Below are 23,816 nucleotides of genomic sequence, written 5' to 3'. Positions count from 1 at the left end.
CTCCCGGCTCCGCACAGCTGCGCCCACGCGGCCGCCCACCTGTGACCACAGCCCGCGGCGACCCCAGCGGTGCGCACGTTCCCCCGCCCCGGCCTGTGCTGGGCAAGTCCGCGAGCGCTTCCGGGCGCCCCGCCCCCGGCGCCGAGGATCCCGGCCCCTCGACACGTGCGCGCCCACCGCCCCGACCCCGCCCCGCGGCCCCGCGCGGGGAGGACGCGAGCTCCGAGCCCGGCTTCCGGGAGAGGGTCCCGGCGCGAGCTCAGGCGGCCGGCACCTCCGCCCGCCCCGCCCCAGAGGCGGCCGCGCGGCCCCACCTCCCAAGCCCTGGGGCGGGGGAGGTGCCGGGACGGAAATGCGGGAAACCCGGGAGCCCCGAGGATTTCCAGAGGATGCGCGACCCGTGGGTCGTCCAGCCTTCGTTCAGACCCGGCAACGGGCGTTGGGGGAGAGCTTCGGCCCAAAATATTACCGAGGTACCGCCCCAGATTCTCTAACCTTCCTGGAAGGCCCGTAACTGTCCCTCCTATAATTTATCCGGCGTGTTCATTTTCGTGTTTCCTGGCGAGCCGTCCGTCTCTACTGTAGACCAGCAAGCCTATCTAGTACTGTTGCTCCCGCAGTCTGCATATTTGAAATGAAATTGCCCTAAGATAAGAATCCTCTCTGGGTATTATTTTTGCACAAAATTTTTAAAGACTGTAGGCCCATTACATACTTTCACTATAGAAGGTTTTCTAGTTTTTTGGGATTTTCTAAACAAAAAGAAGAAAAACTGCAACTCAGACATAATTGGGTTTTATTGATACTCAATTTACATAACACGCTCAAATGCAATTAAGTGAATTCTGCATACATGTTTAGTATTAACTTATAAAGCAACTTTGGTAATTTTCTTTGAGGTATGTTATGAAGTACAAGTTTTAAAGAGACATCACAAAACACTCCACTTGTCACTTTTATTTTTGTGCATCTAACAGAAAACAAGTTTTCAAGTTTATAATCCAGTCAGTCTTGCTGACAGCCTGACACTTTATAAAGTCCTTATCCCAAAACCCCAGATAGGTACACCAGTAGGTACCCCAAGAGGTTTGTTGGGATTCACCCAGAGAAACCCTTTTCCCTTTAATCAAGTCAATACTTTAATTTTCTACAGGCATCTCAAAAACGGCTTTCACAATCCTGTGTAGCTCTAGTGACTCTGGGAAAAAAGAGTTTTAAACAAAATTTTTTAAGTTTTGTTAAAACGTTAGAATATATACAAATTACTCTGCACTGTCTTTCTCTTGTTCTAGAGACAATATTTGTATTGGGACATACATGCCTAAAAACTTTTTATGAAAGAGAGAGCCAAAACTTGTGTCTGACTTACAACTTCAGTCAGTGCACTTATATCGGGACATAATGCCCCCAAAAGTTAATAAAGAACTCAAGTTTGTGTCTGGTTATAACTTACCAACTGAAACAAGCCACACACATGGATGAATAAATGGAGACATACGTGGCTACTGAAAAGTAATCCACAAATTATTTCCAACCAGATGGCTCACTTCCACCATGAAAGAGTGCTAAGCTAGAGAAAGCTTAGTTCAAGTATCATTTGATCTGGCACGAAATGTCCAGATTTTAATGTAATCTTATGGTTTTTAAAACTCGAGTGTGGTTCTTCATTTTGAGTGTTGGAATCCCACACGTTCCCTTTTCTGAAATTGACTCTTCTGCCACCTGATGTATGAAGAGGCAAGGTAAGCTTACCTCTGAGAGCTACTTAAAGGAACAACTATTTTTTTCCTAAAGATACAAAATGGCTGAAGTACCTTTCAGATAATAATTATCAACATGCAGATTCAGAAGTTTTGACTATTGAATTTGCATGCTAAAGAAATGAGGGCATTGTAATTTACAGTAAACAAACCTAGAAATGTTACATGCCTGAAAACTGATCTTTCAAAATTAGTAATGATTTAGAGGTTCCTTCTTATTTATTGTCTTCTTTAGCATCTTGAATGTACCGCAACTATGAAAGCAGCCTATTGGACCCGAACTGAGTCTGTACTAACAGATAAACTTAAAGCATCAGACTTCAAACCTCATAGTAAAACGGACCATACTAATCACTTCAGTGTCTCATTTTCTTTTTGCATCACAGAAATTCAAACCCAAAATATATTTCATGCTTCACTGGAGAAATTCACAGCTTAGAGTTATGTATAAGAAGCGAAAGAATGGATTCTTAAGGCCATTGGAGACTATCAAATCAATGTTAAAAAAGTATTCATATTAGAAGTACCAATAATGAGAAAATATGGAAATGTTCTGACAAGTAAAATCCTTCATCCTCTGGTTTTCTTCAAGATGTTTTCTTTTAGTCCAAAGTATCTACAATTTCAGTCCTTAAATAGCCATGCCAGTCTTATTCTTATTTAGCAGATCGAAGGTTTTCTGAAGCATAATGAGTGAGCTCTTCAACTGCAAACAAAATTACTTTTCAAAATCAAGATTGTTTAAATTGTTAATGATTTGTACATCAAAAGTTTATTTACATTTAATATAACTTTGTTTATACTAATGCCCAAATGAAAGACTGAATATAAAACCCCTTATTCCTTCGGATATCTGTCTGGATGACTGCTATGGACTTCTTCCCATTTGCCGCAGTATTGCACTTCTCCCTACAATATACTGCTGTGCATTCTTACCTCCCAATAGGTCCATTAATCACATCAGCCAAAGTGAAAGACTTGTTTTCTTAAATGGTCTCTGAAATTGTGGGGGCTCTTCACTATCCCCTAAACAATTCAAATTCCACTTCTAGGTCTTTGCTTGCTGCCACACTCAGGTTTGTCTGCACCTATCACCTTCACTACTCCATCATCATCCTGTCCCCAAACTCACAAAGCAATACTACTTAGACACTTAATTTTGTCCTTTTTTATAGTCTTTAAAGCAATGCACATGGGACATCTGATTTTTCTAATAAAATCATAGGCAAGTTGAGAACAAGAATTATGTTTTATTTTTTGCATTCATTCACTCAGATATTTGCTGCTTACCTGTTACATGCTGGGCACTGTGCCAAGCACTGGATATACAATGGTGAACCAGACCGACAGCGTCCATGCCGTCAGGGAGTGTACAGACTAGGGAGGGATACAGAACTATAACAATACTTACACATTGTATTGCGTTTTGGGTTTGAGCAACTGGGGGATGGTAGTATCATTTTCTGAAATTCAGTCAACTAGAGGAGAGTTAGGTTTGGCTCAGGCTGAAAAAGGAATGCTGTTTTGTACATGATCAGTTCAGGATGCGGGTTAGCATCTAGGTGAAGATGCCAAGTCAGCAAATGACTATAGGAGTCTGGAGCTCAGGGAGGAGGTCAGAGTGAGAGAGACGGATTTGGGTTTCATTGGCACATGTTAGACATGTGGAGGAGATCACCTAAAGGGAAGTAGAGGAGAAGGGAAGAGAATCTAACACAAAGCCTGGGGCACTGGGTGAGGAAGAGGTCAGGTAGAGGAGATGGCTTTAACCAGCAAAAAGTAGTTTTTCATTATCCTAAGTGAAAGAAGCCAATCTCTAAAGACCATATACTGTCTGAAATGTCCAGAATAGGGCAAACCCATAGAAATAGAAAGTAAATTAGTGATTGTCAGGGCTAAAAGAGTGAGGGACAGGGAGCAACTGCCAATGGGTATGGAGTTTCTTTTAGGGGTGATAAAAATGCTCTGAAATTAGATAATGGTGATGGTTGCACAACATTGTGAATATACTAAAAATTCTTTAAAAGGTGAATTTTTAGCATGTGAATTGTATAACAATAAAGCTAGGGTTTTTTTTCATGGTTTGAAAAAGGCAAGATTAGATACATTTCAAGAAAGGAATGGTCAGGTCTGTCAAATGCTGACACTGTAACATGAAAACTAAAAAAATATGTTAATTTTAAAAGCCAGATGTCTCTGGGGACTTTAGCTCAAGCATTATCAGTGAAAGATATGGGGGAAGATCTTCTGCATACGTGGATGTTTTATTGCCCTTGTCTAGCTTGGATTAACACATAGTCTACAGGCACACACCTGATCATCTACATTTGCTCTCTTACAACACTAAACTATGTTTTCTACCTTTATCTTGTATCTACCTACCACTTCAGCATTTTATTAAAAATAATAATAATAAAGAGAGAAATGTGGTATCCACATATAAATCAAGTATAAAAACCAAATGAGTATTCATATTTGAACTGACTGTTTAGAGTTCATAATGCATGAGCAAAACCGAAAGTTTCTGTGATGACTGCCCTTGTACTGTTCACTATGTAACTTATTCATTATGTAAGAATTTGTTCTCCATGTAAGAACTTGTTTGTTATGCCTCAGAAGATTGGAGACTGACGAAAATTAGGCTTGGGGTGGATTAATGATTGTGCATTGAGCATTGACTCCCCTATACAGAATTTTATTGTCGTTAACAACCATTTGATCAATAAATATGAGAGATGCCCTCACAAAAAAACAAAAAAAACAAAACAAAAAAAAAGGACAGACTTCCAATGGTAAAATAAATAAGTAACCGGGATGTAATGTATAGCATAAGGAATATAGTCAAGATATTGTAACAGCTTGGTAGGGTGATAGCTGGAACCTAGAATTATGTATATAAATGTTTTATCACTGTGTTGTACACTTGAAACTAATGTAATACTGTGCGTCAACTACCCTTCAATAAAAAATAATTATCTAAAAAAAAAAGATATAGGGGAAGAGCAAATCAGTAGATTAATAAATACATGCATCCAATTTTGTCCCCCCCCGAAAACCCCACTAAAAGCATGGTAAAGGGATATTTTTTTAAGGCATAAATCCACAAGGACAGGGAGAACAGAAAATGCAACAACTGCAAACAACTTTGGAAACTGGAGAGCAGATGGGTGACTTGGCAGGCCCAAAAAAAGCTGAATCCTAAGCTAACAGTAGTGGAAGCTGAAAACCAACCAAATTCACACAAAAGACTCCTCAGAAGCTTCAGGAATTGACAGGAATTTCAACATGGGAATAAAGAGGAAGGGCTAAAATAAGAAGGATTGAATGAAACTTGGGGGATCTGACCTCTCCTACTTCCTCAGCAGAAGTCAGAAATGTCATTTCCTGGAGAGGATAAGACAGAGGGTCTCTGGCTATCTGGTGTGTGTGGTGGGTGGTGAGGTGGTGGCAGGGGAGGCGTGCCACCTGGACATTAAGGACAGTGGCACCATACTAAAAATGGGGGTTATATGACAAAGTAGCATGTACTGTATGTTGAGCCCATCCCCTTGCCCTGCCTTCCTCTGTCACTCGACTTTCACTCAGCTCCTAAAACGCTGGCGACCAGACCTTGATCCTTCAGGTCGGAGACTGGAAGAGTCTTCTGTGGAAGCTGGCCAATCCAAGAGGAAAGGCCTAAAGATACTCTTCAGGATTTCTCAACCAGTAGCCCAGCCAGATCTACAGAGAAGTCCAGGGTAGACCAGCCCAATCCATATGTTAAGAGCTGCTGATCCACACAAGCAGACAATGAAGGACTCCAGGCATCTAAAGAAATCCTCTAAGGATAGAAATCAAAACAGAGGAAAGGATCTTGATGGAAAGTAAGTATACAAGAAGAAAAAAGAATTTTTTAACTATCAGTAGTATCAGAGAGAGAAAGATACTACAGCCATTTTAAAAGATCACAATGCCTTAAAAAAATTAAATTCAGAGAAAAAAATAGCTCTTTGAAATTATAAACTTGTTAGCAAGTTTGAAAAATGCAATAGAACTTGAAGATTAAGTTGAGGAAATCTCTGAGGAAAGGGAACAAAAAGGCACAGAGATGGAGGCCAGAAAGTACAGGTGAGATTTAATGGCTTGTCCTATAGAAGGCAGACATCTGAGATTCAGGAGCTGTAGGAAGTCAGAAGAGAGAAAGTAGAGGGGAGGAAATAATCAGCTATATAACTCAGTATTCCTGGAACTAAAAAGCATGAGTTCCAGATTAAAGGCTCAGGAATAACAGCCTCAGAATTCTCAGAAGTGACACTGGAAGCCAAAAGACAATGGAACAATCTCTTCAACCTTCTGAAGGAACATTATTTCCATGCTGGAATTCTATTCCCAGCCAAACTGTTAATCGAGGGGAAGGACAAAATTAAAAATTTCCAGACAGGTGAAGTCTTAAAATATTTACCTCCATACTCTCTTTTTCAGGAAGCTATGAGAGGATATGCCTCACTAAAAGGAGGGTGTGAACCAACACCAAGCAAGCAGAAAACATGGGCTATAGGAAACAGGAGACAGGCAACAGGAATCCCCAGGATGATGGCTGTGTGTCCGCAGACAGGGCCATCAGACCTGACCAGAGCCAGTCAGAGGCTCCACTGATAGACTGCCTAAGGTGAGCAAATGTTATAAGAAATTTATAAAGCAGACAGAACATTAGGAGATGAAATACTTGTAAATAATACAATAAACTAATCAACTGTAATTAGACAATTTCAGGGATAAGAAAATGCACAGAAAAGAAAAAGGAGTCATAGTTTATTCTACGGCTCAGCTTACACTAGTAAACTTAGCAAAGTTAACACGAATACCGATCTAGCCAAAATTACAACTTCTTGGGAGGATGGAGGAATTAGAAATGAGGGCAAGAAGATGTGAAAACAAAACCTTGTCTTCCATAAACCGGAAGTCAAAAGACAACGTTGAAAACTGAAAACTCAAAAAGTATCAATTGTTTATAAATACAGAGGGGAGGTAAACACTAAAAGAATAGTTAAAGATTGTTGTCTTTGGGGAAGAAATAGAGAAGAGGGTACTGGGATTGCTATTTTTCTGAATAGACTTTGTAGAACAAGTTAACTGTACGTGATCAAGTGATGTTGGTGAAAATAAACCTTAAAAAAGAAGGATTAAAGTAGTGACAGCCAGAATAGGCAGCTCCGAAAGAGCCTGACTGAATGGGAGTAGAGGGATAGGTGAGCAGAGAGAGGATGTGGACAGTGTGGGTTTTAAAAGGTAGGGCGTAATAGCACAGGGCCACAAAGCTGGGGGGAAAACCACCTGAATGAGGGGGACTGAAAATGGGAAGCTAGAGGGTGACGTATGGAGTCTCCTGCTGACTCGTGCTGAGACTTGCCTGCCACAGGCAGAAGAACGCTTAAAAGAGGAGGACAGGCGGGCAGCAATAGGAAGGTTTGTAGATTTGGTTACAGAAGGGGAGGGAAAGGGAAACTCCCCCTCGAGGCAAGGTCACCAGGTGAGTGCCAGGGGAAATCGAAAAGGATGAGGAGAAAAGTGAAAATATGTTACAGTCCTTGCTGAGAGTGGGAAAAGAAAGTTACTAAGAAACCATAGCTACTGTGCATCTGAAGAGTGCCTGATTGAAGATGTAACCTTTAGTACCCCACAGGATATCCTAAGAAATGTCCAGTAATTGAATCTTCTAAAAAAAAAAAGAAGAAAAGAACACACAGAAGAAAAGGATGGAAGGAAATAAAATATTAACAGCAATTATGTCTGAGTGCTAGAACTACAGGTTTTCTTCTATTTGTCTCTATTTTCCAATTTTGAAAAGTATGCACATATTATACTACAATGGAAATATTCATCTTTATTTTTCAAAGGAAATCCTAAATTTTGATTCATGGACTCGAGCAGCACCTATTGATGATACTGCGTTCAAGAGATAACATTTATAGCAAAACACCAAAATAACTAAATGTTCACTCTTCAGGAGAACTGGTAAAATAATTATGGTACATTAACAGTTGACTTCACAAGTGCTTTATAGGCTGATATTAAGTATCTTCAAGATACAGGGTTAATAGATAAAAAAAGTAATGAACAGTATACACAGAATCTATTATTTATATGAAAAGAGTTAATATTAAGCATAAAAAGTTAGTATTAAGCATAAAATTTTATATAGAAAGATCAATAAAAAGAATGAGGTAGATGTATACATTGCTGATTCGGAAATATTTTCCAAATATATTACTAATCAAAAAAAGAGGGTATGCAATGGTGTATGTAGGATGCTTCCATTTTGTTTAAAAAAATAGTAATAGTGACTGCTTACATAAAATGCATAATACAGAAACTGGTGATGGCAGTTGCACCTAGGAGAGGGATTTATTCAAATAATGATACAGTAAATATTCTCTCAGCCAGGGGAGCAACAGATTCATACTGGTGTGAAAGTACTTAAGGACTGTGGTACAGAGCCGCCTACCTGTTCAAGCATCACGATGGAGTCTCGGAGCACTCCTTTTAAACGATGGGCCTGATCTTTGTTTCTTTGAATATTTTCTGCTCTTGATGCCTTATGAGCAGCTAAGCTAAAAGAAAAATACCATCTTAAAAATCAGGGAAATAGCTTCTGACCTTTCAGTTCTAGAAGTTGTTGGTGCCCCATAAATTTGCAAACAAAAAATTAAACACACACAAATATGATAACAGTATAGTTAGCAGACCAAAGTTCCTAAAACTGGAATTAAGTTTTCTGCAACTAAAGAATTGTTGAAATAATAAGAGGTTGGGGAGGGGAAAACGTACTTTAAAGGTTTCTCTTCTTGAAGGTGGAGACGGTAGAAGGACTGAGCAGCATATTCAATCTTTGATAGCTTCAGAAACAGCATCACGTTCAACAAAACTAGAAACAGCAAACTAGGCAGAGCAAATTGTACCTGATTAATACACTCTCATCCAGACAGAAAGCCCTGCTTATGCAGAATATACATGCATAAACTTCACATGTATCATCTAGTCAGTTTACAATAACTGTTATAATTTAAATCAATTTTCCCTGCTCTATTACATGAAATAATTACCTTTTAAGTATTAAGTGAACATTGAAAAAGTTGGAAGGTAACTACAGTGACAAAAAATCCTCAAGAAAAGCAGGTTGGGATTGTCCCTGACATCTCCCCTCTCTGCCAGGAGTCCCAGCCAGGCCGATGTGTGACCCCCAGCTTAGAAATCTACCTGGGAAGCTTCCAAGATCTATTTTTGGGTGCTTTTGGCATCAGCAATTATGTACCCATAATGCAGCACTTCAAAAAGGAAATGAAGATCAATAGGGACTTGATCTTGGATAGATCATGATACCTCTTATTCCCAGAAGAAGCCAAAACAAATCGTAAAAATTGCCATTCAGCAAAAGTTTATTTTAGTTCAATCTAGACAAAGGAAGCATCAAATCCCAAATATACATTAATGCTATCATATATAAAATGTTACATGCTAAATGTGCCTACTCTTGGTTCTCATAGCAGCCTTTAAAGTGTATAGATGTATTTCTTATCATACATATATGCAAATATATAGGTGGCATCACAGCTTTTATTTTTTTGTTAAGATAATGACTTGCCTTAAAAATACATAGTAGGGCCCTTTACCATGCAGAAGAAGATTTTTTTAAAGCAAGTCTATGATATCGTAGTGGCACTGAAATGGCATATAGATCAACATTTCAACATTTGACTATAAATTTCTGTAAAGTAACACAAAAGATGAGTGGTAATATTTACTATTACAAATTGTCATAGCAAACAAACTTAAACCTTTTATAAATTCAAAGGTACAACAAGCATTTTCTATGTTCTGAAATCTATAATTAGAAGAAACTAATATAAGAACTTAGGGGAGGGGCAGAAGATGGCGGCGTGAGTAGAGCAGCGGAAATCTCCTCCCAAAACAACATATATCTATGAAAATAAAACAAAGACAACCCTTCCTAGAATAAAGACCAGAGGACACAGGACAATATCCAGACCACATCCGCACCTGAGAGAACCCAGCGCCTCGCGAAGGGGGTAAGATACAAGCCCCGGCCCCGCGGGAGCCGAGCGCCCCTCCCCCCCAGCTCCCGGAGGGAGAAGAGCAGGCAGAGCGGGAGGGAGACGGAGCCCAGGACTGCCGAACACCCAGCCCCAGCCATCCGGGCCAGAGTGCAGGGCACTCGATACTAGGAAAACAGGGCAGCAAGAACAGTGAGCAGGCTCTGGAGGCTGGGCGACATAGGACATAAGAAAAGCGCGCGACCATTTTTTTTTGCTTTTTTGCTGTTTTGTTTTGGCGAGCGCTTTTTGGAAGTCTTAAAGGGATAGGGACCCCAATACTAGGGAAACAGGGCAGAAAGACCGGTGAGCAGAGGCCTGAGGCTGGCACCGCAGAATAAAGAAAAACGAACGACCACCTTTTTTTTTTTTTTTTAATTAAAAAATTTTTTTTTTTCTTTTTTTTTTGGTGGGCGTTGTTTTGTTTTGGCGGGTGCTTTTTGGAAGTCTTAAAGGGACAGGGCGGGTCACTTAATCCAGAGGTAGGGAATCCAGGATCTCTGGGCACCCTAACCCCTGGGCTGCAGGGAGCAGGGAGGCCCCTTACGGAGATAAATAGCCTCCCAGCAGCTCCTGCTCCAACGCGACTCCACCATTTTGGAGTAGCTGCCTGAGCTAGGCCACGCCCACAGCAACAGCGGAGATTAACTCCATAGCAGCCGGGCAAGAAGCAGAAACCCTGTCTGCGCGCAGCTGCGCAGCACAAGCCACTAGAGGCCGCTGTTCTCCCAGGAGAGGAGGGCCACAAACCAACAAGAAAGGAAGTCCTTCCAGCCATCACTCGTCCCAGTTCTGCAGACTATTCCTATCACCATGAAAAGGCAAAGCTACAGGCAGACAAAGATCACAGAGACAACACCAGAGAAGGAGACAGACCTAACCAGTCTCCCTGAAAAAGAATTCAAAATAAGAATCATAAACATGCTGACAGAGATGCAGAGAAATACGCAAGAGAAATGGGATGAAGTCCGGAAGGAGATCACAGATGCCAGAAAGGAGATCGCAGAAATGAAACAAACTCTGGAAGGGTTTATAAGCAGAATGGATAGAATGCAAGAGGCCATTGATGGAATTGAAATCAGAGAACAGGAACGCATAGAAGCTGACATAGAGAGAGACAAAAGGATCTCCAGGAATGAAACAATATTAAGAGAACTGTGTGACCAATCCAAAAGGAACAATATCCGTATTATAGGGGTCCCAGAAGAAGAAGAGAGAGGAAAAGAGATGGAAAGTATCTTAGAAGAAATAATTGCTGAAAACTTCCCCACACTGGGGGAGGAAGTAATCAAACAGACCACGGAAATACACAGAACCCCCAACAGAAAGGATCCAAGAAGGGCAACACCAAGACACATAATAATTAAAATGGCAAAGATCAAGGACAAGGAAAGAGTGTTAAAGGCAGCTAGAGAGAAAAAGGTCACCTATAAAGGGAAACCCATCAGGCTAACGTCAGATTTCTCAACAGAAACCCTACAGGCCAGAAGAGAATGGCATGATATATTTAATACAATGAAACAGAAGGGCCTTGAACCAAGGATACTGTATCCAGCACGACTATCATTCAAATATGACGGTGGGATTAAACAATTCCCAGACAAACAAAAGCTGAGGGAATTTGCTTTCCACAAACCACCTCTACAGAACATCTTACAGGGACTGCTCTAGATGGGAGCACTCCTAGAAGGAGCACAGCACAAAACACCCAACATATGAAGAATCGAGGAGGAGGAACAAGAAGGGAGAGAAGAAAAGAATCTCCAGATAGTGTATATAACAGCTCAATAAGCGAGCTAAGTTAGGCAGTAAGATACTAAAGAGGCTAACCTTGAACCTTTGGTAACCACGAATTTAAAGCCTGCAATGACAATAAGTACATATCTTTCAATAGTCACCCTAAATGTTAATGGGTTGAATGCACCAATCAAAAGACACAGAGTAACAGAATGGATAAAAAAGCAAGACCCATCTATATGCTGCTTACAAGAAACTCACCTCAAACCCAAAGACATGTACAGACTAAAAGTCAAGGGATGGAAAAACATATTTCAAGCAAACAACAGTGAGAAGAAAGCAGGGGTTGCAGTACTAATATCAGACAAAATAGACTTCAAAACAAAGAAAGTAACAAGAGATAAAGAAGGACACTACATAATGATAAAGGGCTCAGTCAAACAAGAGGACATAACCATTCTAAATATATATGCACCCAACACAGGAGCACCAGCATATGTGAAACAAATACTAACAGAACGAAAGGGGGATATAGACTGCAATGCATTCATTCTAGGAGACTTCAACACACCACTCACCCCAAAGGATAGATCCACTGGGCAGAAAATAAGTAAGGACACGGAAGCACTGAACAACACAGTAGAGCAGATGGACCTAATAGACATCTATAGAACTCTACATCCAAAAGCAACAGGATATACATTCTTCTCAAGTGCACATGGAACATTCTCCAGAATAGACCACATACTAGGCCACAAAAAGAGCCTCAGAAAATTCCAAAAGATTGAAATCCTACCAACCAACTTTTCAGACCACAAAGGCATAAAACTAGAAATAAACTGTACAAAGAAAGCAAAGAGGCTCACAAACACATGGAGGCTTAACAACACGCTCCTAAATAATCAATGGATCAATGACCAAATCAAAATGGAGATCCAGCAATATATGGAAACAAATGACAACAACAACACTAAGCCCCAACTTCTGTGGGACACAGCAAAAGCAGTCTTAAGAGGAAAGTATATAGCAATCCAAGCATATTTAAAAAAGGAAGAGCAATCCCAAATGAATGGTCTAATGTCACAATTATCAAAATTGGAAAAAGTAGAACAGATGAAGCCTAAGGTCAGCAGAAGGAGGGACATAATAAAGATCAGAGAAGAAATAAATAAAATTGAGAAGAATAAAACAATAGCAAAAATCAATGAAACCAAGAGCTGGTTCTTCGAGAAAATAAACAAAATAGATAAGCCTCTAGCCAGACTTATTAAGAAGAAAAGAGAGTCAACACAAATCAACAGTATCAGAAACGAGAAAGGAAAAATCACGACGGACCCCACGGAAATGCAAAGAATTATTGGAGAATACTATGAAAACCTATATGCTAACAAGCTGGGAAACCTAGGAGAAATGGACAACTTCCTAGAAAAATATAACCTTCCAAGATTGACCCAGGAAGAAACAGAAAATCTAAACAGACCAATTACCAGCAACGAAATTGAAGCGGTAATCCAAAAACTACCAAAGAACAAAACCCCCGGGCCAGATGGATTTATCTCGGAATTTTATCAGACATACAGGGAAGACATAATACCCATTCTCCTTAAAGTTTTCCAAAAAATAGAGGAGGAGGGGATACTCCCAAACTCATTCTATGAAGCTAACATCACCCTAATACCAAAACCAGGCAAAGACCCCACCAAAAAAGAAAACTACAGACCAATATCCCTGATGAACGTAGATGCAAAAATACTCAACAAAATATTAGCAAACCGAATTCAAAAATACATCAAAAGGATCATACACCATGACCAAGTGGGATTCATCCCAGGGATGCAAGGATGGTACAACATTCGAAAGTCCATCAACATCATCCACCACATCAACAAAAAGAAAGACAAAAACCACATGATCATCTCCATAGATGCTGAAAAAGCATTTGACAAAGTTCAACATCCATTCATGTTAAAAACTCTCAGCAAAATGGGAATAGAGGGCAAGTACCTCAACATAATAAAGGCCATCTATGATAAACCCACAGCCAACATTATATTGAACAGCGAGAAGCTGAAAGCATTTCCTCTGAGATCGGGAACTAGACAGGGATGCCCACTCTCTCCACTGTTATTTAACATAGTACTGGAGGTCCTAGCCACGGCAATCAGACAAAATAAAGAAATACAAGGAATCCAGATTGGTAAAGAAGAAGTTAAACTGTCACTATTTGCAGATGACATGATACTGTACATAAAAAACCCTAAAGACTCCACCCCAAAAGTACTAGAACTGATATCAGAATACAGCAAAGTTGCAGGATACAAAATCAACACACAGAAATCTGTGGCTTTCCTATATACTAACAATGAACCAACAGAAAGAGAAATCAGGAAAACAACTCCATTCACAATTGCATCCAAAAAAATAAAATACCTAGGAATAAACCTAACCAAAGAAGTGAAAGACTTATACTCTGAAAACTACAAGTCACTCTTAAGAGAAATTAAAGGGGACACTAACAGATGGAAACTCATCCCATGCTCGTGGCTAGGAAGAATTAATATCGTTAAAATGGCCATCCTGCCCAAAGCAATATACAGATTTGATGCAATCCCTATGAAACTACCAGCAACATTCTTCAATGAACTGGAACAAATAATTCAAAAATTCATATGGAAACACCAAAGACCCCGAATAGCCAAAGCAATCCTGAGAAAGAAGAATAAAGTAGGGGGGATCTCACTCCCCAACTTCAAGCTCTACTATAAAGCCATAGTAATCAAGACAATTTGGTACTGGCACAAGAGCAGAGCCACAGACCAATGGAACAGACTAGAGAATCCAGACATTAACCCAGACATATATGGTCAATTAATATTTGATAAAGGAGCCATGGACACACAATGGCGAAATGACAGTCTCTTCAACAGGTGGTGCTGGCAAAACTGGACAGCTACATGTAGGAGAATGAAACTGGACCATTGTCTAACCCCATATACAAAAGTAAACTCAAAATGGATCAAAGACCTGAATGTAAGCCATGAAACCATTAAACTCTTGGAAGAAAACATAGGCGAAAACCTCTTAGACATAAACATGAGTGACCTCTTCTTGAAAATATCTCCCCGGGCAAGGAAAACAACAGCAAAAATGAGTAAGTGGGACTATATTAAGCTGAAAAGCTTCTGTACAGCAAAAGACACCATCAATAGAACAAGAAGGATCCCTACAGTATGGGAGAATATATTTGAAAATGACACATCCGATAAAGGCTTGACGTCCAGAATATATAAGGAGTTCACACGCCTCAACAAACAAAAAACAAATAACCCAATTAAAAAATGGGCAGAGGAACTGAACAGACAGTTCTCCAAAAAAGAAATACAGATGGCCAACAGACACATGAAAAGATGCTCCACATTGCTAATTATCAGAGAAATGCAAATTAAAACTACAATGAGGTATCACCTCACACCAGTAAGGATGGCTGCCATCCAAAAGACGAACAACAACAAATGTTGGCGAGGCTGTGGAGAAAGGGGAACCCTCCTACACTGCTGGTGGGAATGTAAACTAGTTCAACCATTGTGGAAAGAAGTATGGAGGTATATCAAAATGCTCAAAACAGACTTACCATTTGACCCAGGAATTGCACTCCTAGGAATTTACCCTAAGAACGCAGCAATCAAGTTTGAGAAAGACAGATGCACCCCTATGTTTATTGCAGCACTATTTACAATAGCCAAGAATTGGAAGCAACCTAAATGTCCATCAATAGATGAATGGATAAAGAAGATGTGGTACATATACACAATGGAATACTACTCAGCCATAAGAAAAGTGCAAATCCAATCATTTGCAGCAACATGGATGGAGCTGGAGGGTATTATGCTCAGTGAAACAAGCCAAGCGGAGAAAGAGAAATACCAAATGATTTCACTTATCTGTGGAATATAAGAACAAAGGAAAAACTGAAGGAACAAAACAGCAGCAGAATCACAGAACTCAAGAATGGACTAACAGGTACCAAAGGGAAAGGGACTGGGGAGGATGGGTGGGTAGGGAGGGATAAGGGGGGGAGAAGTAGGGGGGTATTAAGATTAACATACATGGGGGGGTAGGAGAAAAGGGAGGGCTGTACAACACAGAGAAGGCAAGTAGTGATTCTACAACATTTTGCTATGCTGATGGACAGTGACTGTAAAGGGGTTTATAGGGGAGACCTGGTATAGGGGAGAGCCTAGTAAACATAATATTCGTCATGTAAGTGTAGATTAGTGATACCAAAAACAAAGCAAAAAAAAAAAAAAAAAGGGCAGTTCCTGTGTGGTAACCTCCAACGAGTTCTACACAAGGGTATAAAGGGCATATAAAAGTGTAGGCAAAGGGTCTGTTTGTGTTTATACAGAGGATCAAAGCCTAATTGGGCTACCCCGAAAATGAACTAAGATACGATATGAAAGAGAACTTCCAACATCAGCACTCTCGGGAAGACTCATGCCAGAAGATGATCATCAAAAAACCCCAACAAAGATCCACGCACTGCTACAGCTGTAGATGCACTCATCCCACCAGTTCCTGTACTTGCCATGGGAATGAGGAAGGAGATATCTAAGCTGGCCTGTGCATACAGTAAAACAACAAATTTGACTGGATCTATACTGTTGGAACTCAACCAAGAATTTGGAGAAGTGCAAATTGTAGCGCTCCAAAATCTTACAACTACAGACTATTTACTGTTAAAAGAACATATGGCATGTGAACAGTCCCCAGGAATGGGTTGTTTTAATTTTTCTGATTTCTCTCAGACTGTTCAAGTTCAGTTGGACAATATCCACCATATCATAGATAAGTTTTCACAAATGCCTAAGGTGCCTAACTGGTTTTCTTGGTTTCACTGGAGATGGCTGGTAATTACAGATATGCTTTGGTTATGTAACTATACTCCTATTATGTTAATGTGTGTGCACAATTTAAGTAGTAGCTTAAAACCTATATATGCTGAAGTTACTCTACAAGAAGATATGTCAAAGAAATAATCAATCTTCCCATGTTTTCTTCTGCCTGCTAGTTCTATAGCTTTTCTTCTTCCTTCCTAATTACAGCCCTTAAATAGAATTCGTGCCTCATATCAAATTTACCGAGTATCATAACTCCTCCAAGTGGTAAAGATACCTCAAGACAAATGCTGGGCATAGAAGCCACAGGGCATAAATATGCAAAGAAGTAAAAAGCTAACCATTTCAAACAATAAGGCTTCCCTCTCACTTACCAACTTCACATTTCCCTGTATGGCCCCGGAAGATGACTGGTTAGCCAGAGACGGGTAAGATTCCTCAAGGGAGGAACAACCTAAGACAGGCACAGTCGCAGGGGGGCCATCAGGTGAGAAATTGGGGATCAACAGAGGTGAGGCTTAGAACCTCACCCCCCCTGTTCTGAGAGAAATCTTCTGCATACGTGGATGTTTTATTGCCCTGGTCTAGCTTGGATTAACACATAGGCACATACCTGATCTGAGGCACATTTGCTCTCTTACAACACTAAACTATGTTTTCTACCTTTATCTTGTATCTACCTACCACTTCAGCATTTTATTAAAAATAATAATAATAAAGAGAGAAATGTGGTATCCACATATAAATCAAGTATAAAAACCAAATGAGTATTCATATTTGAACTGACTGTTTAGAGTTCATAATGCATGAGCAAAACCGAAAGTTTCTGTGATGACTCCCCTTGTACTGTTCACTATGTAACTTATTCATTATGTAAGAATTTGTTCTACATGTAAGAACTTGTTTGTTATGCCTCAGAAGATTGGAGACTGACGAAAATTAGGCTTGGGGTGGATTAATGATTGTGCATTGAGCATTGACTCCCCTATACAGAATTTTATTGTCGTTAACAACCATTTGATCAATAAATATGAGAGATGCCCTCACACCTCACAAAAAAAAAAAAAAAAAAGGACAGACTTCCAATGGTAAAATAAATAAGTAACCGGGATGTAATGTATAGCATAAGGAATATAGTCAAGATATTGTAACAGCTTGGTAGGGTGATAGAAAAAAAAAAAAAAAAAAAAAAAGAACTTAGACCAATATAACTGACATAAGAACTTGTATTATGTAAATAATTACCTTTTAAGTTTTAAGTGGACATTGAAAAACTTGGAAGGTAACTAGAGTGACAAAAAAGTCCTCACCATGCCAAAAAATACTCACCCAAAGTTTAACACCCAGTCAGAAACCATTCAATCCAATCTAATGGCCTACCTCCCAGTTCAAATACAGCTATGGAGACAACAGTAATCTAAATATGACTGGCTGAACAGATGCCTATAGAACACTGAGATTCCTGCTAATTGCCCCAGTATTTCTCACCATGTGATCACTTGCATCAGAATAACATGTGGACTATGTTTTAAAATACTGATTCCTAATGCCCACTCAAGACCTACTAACTCAATCTCTGGGACTGCAGCTGAGAAACCTGCATTTTAGCAAGTGATTCTCATGCACAGTAAAGGGTAAGGACCACTGGTCTAGTCAAATAGGATAAAATAGCATTACTTTGATTTCACCAGCCTGCATATCAAATACTCGTTTTATTTATGAGAATTCCCATAAAAACCTATGATGGAAAAATCATAATAGCTTAAAAAATTAAAACATTTATTGAATTTATACTTGGTACTCCTCAAACTTCTAATTCTTCTGAAAATCATCTATCAAAAACTATCAGACTGAAACATACAAGATTACTGTTTTTGTAGGTCACAATGGGCCAAATGGTGGCAATAGCTGTACAATAATATACAAATGTATTCAAATCTTTTCAGAAACTGTTGAAAAATAAGTGAAGACACAAGCAAAATCAATGTGCAGAACAAATACTCACAAAATACTCATCACCACAATAAGGGCAGTGTTAGAGCGTTCCATTTCTTTTTTCTTTCCTGCAGATCACACACACACACACAAAAGGGCTGCATTAGGATCACGACTGTGATTACAAATGGCAAAAACTTAATTTCATTTGAAAAGAACTGGAGAGGTAATTTAATTATTTATAAAGACAAACTGATTTAGGGTGAATTCCCATATCCCGTTTTTGATTTCTGATATCCTGAGTAATATGAAACAAAGCTACAAAAAGAAAACCTGCATTCAGTCCTGCAAATTTGGCCTATATTGCAAATTAATTGACTCTAAAATTAAATAAACAATTCAATATATCATGTACAATCTCTAGCTAAGTTCTATCTCTGGAAATAATATTTGAGTTGGGTTTATATACAATCCCTCCCTCCAAAAAAAAATTTTTTTTAAATCATTCTCACCTGTTCTCAGTTACCCAAACTTTGAAATTCCAAAATTAAAGAGCCTTTAAGCTTAAGTGGTAAATAAACATATTCACACTAAGAAGCCTTAGAAGAGGATTTGATAATATGGGAGGATGAGGAGGTCTGACAGTATATAGCTCTTTAGGCAGAGAGAATGGTTAGTAGAGGCATGATGTCTTCAGAGTTAAGAGTGGGGAAGACGTTAAGAGTCAAATTCCGTCTTAGCAGTTTTGCTCAGCTGGCCCTGACAGTACATAAGGATTAAAAGCATATAATCATTGTAGTACATTCAAGGATAAAAATAAAAGTCTGTAAATGCTAGGTGGGAAATCAATGAAAAAAGCTCCCAGCAACCAGGGACAGGGAAGACAACAGTGACCTGGGAAGCATGCATGCAGTCTAAGGGGGCAGCTACTGTCAAGCTCCAACCAGCTGTTGCTGTGAAGGCATTTGGGTCCAGGGGGGTCAGGCCTGCTGTTTTGCAACTGCTCCTTTATACTTAAACATTATCAGAAAAGGAAAGGAGAAAGGGAGACCTCCTAACAGAATTATCTTATAAACACTATATATTCTGCTTAAAAGGAAAAATTAAAATCTTTCATCTTTGTTTACCAGGTTAAGAGCTACCTGTAATATCGCCTTTGGCATCTAAGCCCACATCTCCAGAACGCTGAGAAGAAAGCTTAGGAACTGTGTCTGCTGTTCGGTTGAATGTTCGCCTTCTCCTTCGTAGGCCGCTAAGCTTCCCAGGGTCCTCAATGGGCTGATTTAACATAGTTTCTTCCATTAACAAATCTGATTCTAAGAAGGAAAAAAAAGGCTTTTGACAGTGGAGGAACTTCCTCAACTGTAAGATACAGAGGGTTTGGTGGTGTTTCAGTTTGTTTTTTTAAAGACTTGCTAACTTTCTTTAAGTATTACTTAGATTCTTATGGCCTAGATTCAAACCTTACTCTTAATGAAAAGTTTTGGAGTACAGTGATCCCGTCATAAGGCTTCATTATTCTTGGAAGAATGAACTATATTAATATATTAATAAATGATGGGATCATCAGAGCAAATTCGCCGTGTCCTACGTTAAATATTAATGCAACGATTTCAGTTATGGAAACAACAGGCTGCCCACTTATATTGGGTCATTAGAAATATTTCTAAGATAGGTTATGGTACTTGATTGTCAGTTGCAAAGGAAAGAATACCATATAACATATAATTTACAATGAGGGTTTGCAAAAAGGAAGCACTAGTAAAGACAATCTGCAGACAACCTCAAAACCTCATTTTTGTCATTTGTTACCTTTTCCTTCACCAGAGTTTTTATTAGAAGCTCATTATCCAGTGGATGAACTAATTTTTTTGTTTCATTTTCTTTGCTCCTGATTAGGAGTTTAATAATGAAATAGCCAAAAGGGGAAAATAAATAATCAACAAACTAGATGATGAAGTTTTAAATTACTCTGAGTTGACTGATTACCAGCTTTCCTTTTACTAAAATTAATTTGGCTCATGTATATCTGTGTGTATATACACGTTTCTTTTTCCCTCATGTGTATTTTATGGAGTATCCAAACAACAACTGTATCATTTCTCCCAGTCTAGTACCCACCTCCAACAAATCCACACCCATCTATGAAGCTGTTACTAAGTGGGCCTGCATGAACCCAGAAAGGTTGCACTGGTCAAGGAGGTGTGGGCCTGAGTGCATATTTATGATTGCGTTATGCAGCCCCTCTCTGTAGTCAGCTTCCCTGGCTCCTTGCAGAGGCAGGGGGCGTGATAGTTCCTAAACTGTGTGATCTCGGACAAGTCACTTAACCTCTCTCTCAATGTCAACATTTCCTCTTTAGTAAAAGGAAACAATTAATAGCACCCAACTCACAGAGTTGTAGTAAGTTGATATTTATAAAGCACATAGAACAATGTCTAGCATATGCTAGGTAGGCATTATGTAAGTACTTGCTAGACCAGTTAAAGTTTTGAAATCCCAAGTGGGGTAGTTGGGACCACCTCAGTGGGAGTCATTCCAACAGTCATTCCAACATCTACTGGTTCCTGCTGTGAATCCAAATAAAGAATCAATCCATTCTGTTCATAAATGCTATCTAGATAAATCAAGAAATTTACAAACCAAGCTGTTTGAAATAGTCCTCCAAAGAACTCCAGGAATTCTTCTCAATTAAAGATTTGACAACAGCCCAAGGTTGTTTTCTATATTTCAAATCCGTAGAAACTCTAATAGGATAAGGAGGAAAGAAGAATATTTATAGGACAGAATTTAGTTATACTAGCACTGCAACTAAATGTAGTATTGTATTTAGTGGAAAGTCTAATGGATTCAGTCATTAAGATCATAAAAGAAAATTTGTTCACTGATAATGACTTCTGTAAAAATCACTGTGCTGCTAATAATCTCATCAAATTTTCTTTCTAAGTACTTGGCATTTTATTTTCCTTTCTCTAGCCCTGAATTATCTTTATTTAAAAAGCAATAAAGTCTTTTTTATTAAAATACAACCTTATGAAGGTTTCACACGAGCAACATTGTGGTTTCAACATTCACCCATATTATCAAGTCCTCCACCCACGCCCCATTCAGTCACTGCCTGTCAGCGTAGTAAGATGCTATAGGGTCATTATTTGTCTTCTCTGTGTTATACTGCCTTCCCCATGACCTACCTATATTGTGACTGTGAATTATAGTTAAAAAGCAATCCAGTCTTAAAATCTGTTCTAAATGCTTGAATAAAAAATCTCTAGTGGTCATAAATCAGTTGAAGTAACTACATTAGCTAAAACTAGGCCAAGGATATGATGGCCTATCTTTTATGTACCAACATTTCCTATTTCTCTTGCAGCAGACTCATTTCCTGCTCATAGTGTGCTCCTCCAACTCCCAGCCCCTTGCCATTAAACAGGGTGGTGTGACTAGTCCCGGCCACAGGGACGCGAGCACAGTTCTATAGCTCTCTCTTCTTGTCGCAACTGAAGTGAGTCATACTCTGGACTGTGCAGGTCCAGGATGTCAAAGCTTTTGTCAGTGAGGGGCCCTGAGTGAGGAACCCACTCCTCTACTAACTACTGGTGTACATGTAATTTGAGCAGAAATAAAGCTTTGTGGTGTAAAGCTACTACTAAGATTTCAGGATTAGTATGTTCCAGAACATAATCTAGCCTGTCCTGACTAAAATACTCAAGATAGCTCACCTCAGCCGGCATTTCTGTTTTGAAGACCGTATGATACAGTATCTGTTGAGGGTATAGAAGTAATCATGGTAGGGGACGTCATGTGTCAGTACTTCCGAATCTACCAAATAAAACTGTGCTTCCTGACTTTCTTTATGCAGCGTCTGCCAAAATAAGATACATTTTTTGCATGTACATATTTAATGTATCAAATTCCTTGCTAATCTAGAACATAAATACTAGAATTCCTTCTCAAATTACAAGGGACATGAGAAGCCTCTGTGCTAAGCCAGAAGAGCCTTCATGTTGGCTGTGCCACCTACACACTAACAAGAAGAGACCTGCAGAAATACTATTTGCTGCCTCTGTCATCTCACAGTATCATTTTTCTTTCGTGGAGGAGGGGAAAGGAACCATATAATCTCTTGTGTATATTATTAGTTTACAATGATTTTAAATGCTTCTGGTAGAGGAACAATTCAAAATTCAAACAAAGCAAGGTCCCACCCCAAAATCCATCAAAGTTTAACAAAACCACCCTTCACCAAAAAAAAGGAACGGAAGGGGACCTGTACCAAACACTGCTTTCCCAAACCATGTTTTGCTTGTCAAATTTTTCTCATGTTAACCATATCTTTTCTTTAACCATAACTTTTTCTCTAAGATTATCAAAGAGTCTCCAAAACCAAAATACCAAACTTTTCTTAAATGTTTGAAACCCTTTTGGAAAAAATTTTAAGTCCTTTTTAACACTGATGGACAAAAACAACAACAGCATATAGCTAGTTCCGATGTTAACAGAAATCGTCTATTTGCAGCACAGATACACGACACTTCCACACAAACTCTAAGACAGAGCAGGCGGTTCAGAGAGCTGCATTAAATGCCACCGTCTCCCCCACGTGTCACAGCAGCCATAGTCGTATTTCGCCCTAACCCCTGATGTGATCCTATAAATCAGATTCCAGTAGTTTTTCTAATCATTTATTACAAAGTTCAGACGTACACAGGGAGAAATGAAGTAGAGTGAACCCTCACAAGCTCATCCACCAGCTACAGCACTGGCTTCTGCCCAGCCCTGTTCCATCTGCTCCCCACCCCCACATTCCTTCTGTCCACCACCATCAGACTGGTTGGAAGACTTTTAAGGGATATCCCAGACATCAATATAATTTCATCCATAAATATATCACTGTATCTCTTTATAAATTCTCCAGTATATCTCTTTAAAAGATAAACATGCTTTTCTTTAAAATATAGCTACAATACCATTTTTACACATAAACAATTCCTTAAATCTCATAAATACCTTTTTATAGTTGGTTTGTTTGAATTAGGTTTTGGTGGATTTGGTTGATATGCCCCTTGGGTCTCTCTTAACCTGCAAGTTTCTCCTCCCTTTTTTTTCTTGCCATTTATTTGTTGAAATTGTCTGTTTACCAGACAACAGGTATCCTCTCTCTTCCCACACATGTCATTTTTTGGAATACGGACAGAATAGACATACCTGCTTCTCAGTGGCAGTGGTGTACTTTCCAGCAAGTGGGTTATTAAGGACTATCGTGTAGGTCATGGTTCTCAGCTGATCACCTCCAGGTTCCACGTTCCAAGGGGTAGATCCAACATCTAATGGCAGCAAACATAAAAAAGTTAGTTCTAGAAATCTAAAGGGTATGACTTGACATGGAATCAAGAAAGCAG

At 39.3% G+C, this 23,816-nt stretch overlaps 1 protein-coding gene and 1 long non-coding RNA gene across 5 annotated transcripts in view; one reads left to right on the top strand and one right to left on the bottom strand.

Moving 5' to 3' along the window:
- On the top strand, nt 1-19,683 carry LOC118911448 (uncharacterized). Its single transcript, XR_005024448.2, has 3 exons — nt 1-69; nt 6,226-6,408; nt 19,548-19,683. It is a non-coding gene; the product is annotated as an uncharacterized LOC118911448 (long non-coding RNA).
- The window catches only part of GRAMD1C (GRAM domain containing 1C), a 119,126-nt gene continuing 96,089 nt past the window's right edge, over nt 780-23,816 (bottom strand). For 3 of the 4 annotated variants that reach the window (XM_057502760.1, XM_036883502.2, XM_036883501.2), the window contains 8 exons: nt 23,623-23,741; nt 22,137-22,279; nt 21,061-21,164; nt 19,560-19,733; nt 18,488-18,545; nt 8,568-8,678; nt 8,245-8,350; nt 780-2,466 (listed from right to left, as the gene is read on the bottom strand). In XM_057502760.1, coding sequence (XP_057358743.1) covers nt 2,392-2,466; nt 8,245-8,350; nt 8,568-8,678; nt 18,488-18,545; nt 19,560-19,733; nt 21,061-21,164; nt 22,137-22,279; nt 23,623-23,741 — 890 coding nt within the window. In that variant the 3' untranslated portion in view covers nt 780-2,391. The remainder of the gene's footprint in view (nt 2,467-8,244; nt 8,351-8,567; nt 8,679-18,487; nt 18,546-19,559; nt 19,734-21,060; nt 21,165-22,136; nt 22,280-23,622; nt 23,742-23,816) is intronic. The other variant, XM_057502763.1, reaches the window with a different exon arrangement.

This window comes from Manis pentadactyla, chromosome 1 (genome assembly GCF_030020395.1).
Source record: "Manis pentadactyla isolate mManPen7 chromosome 1, mManPen7.hap1, whole genome shotgun sequence".
NCBI classification, from domain to species: Eukaryota; Metazoa; Chordata; class Mammalia; order Pholidota; family Manidae; genus Manis; species Manis pentadactyla.
The sequence above is the reverse complement of the archived record's forward strand: the minus strand, read 5'-3'. Positions and strand labels throughout refer to the sequence as shown.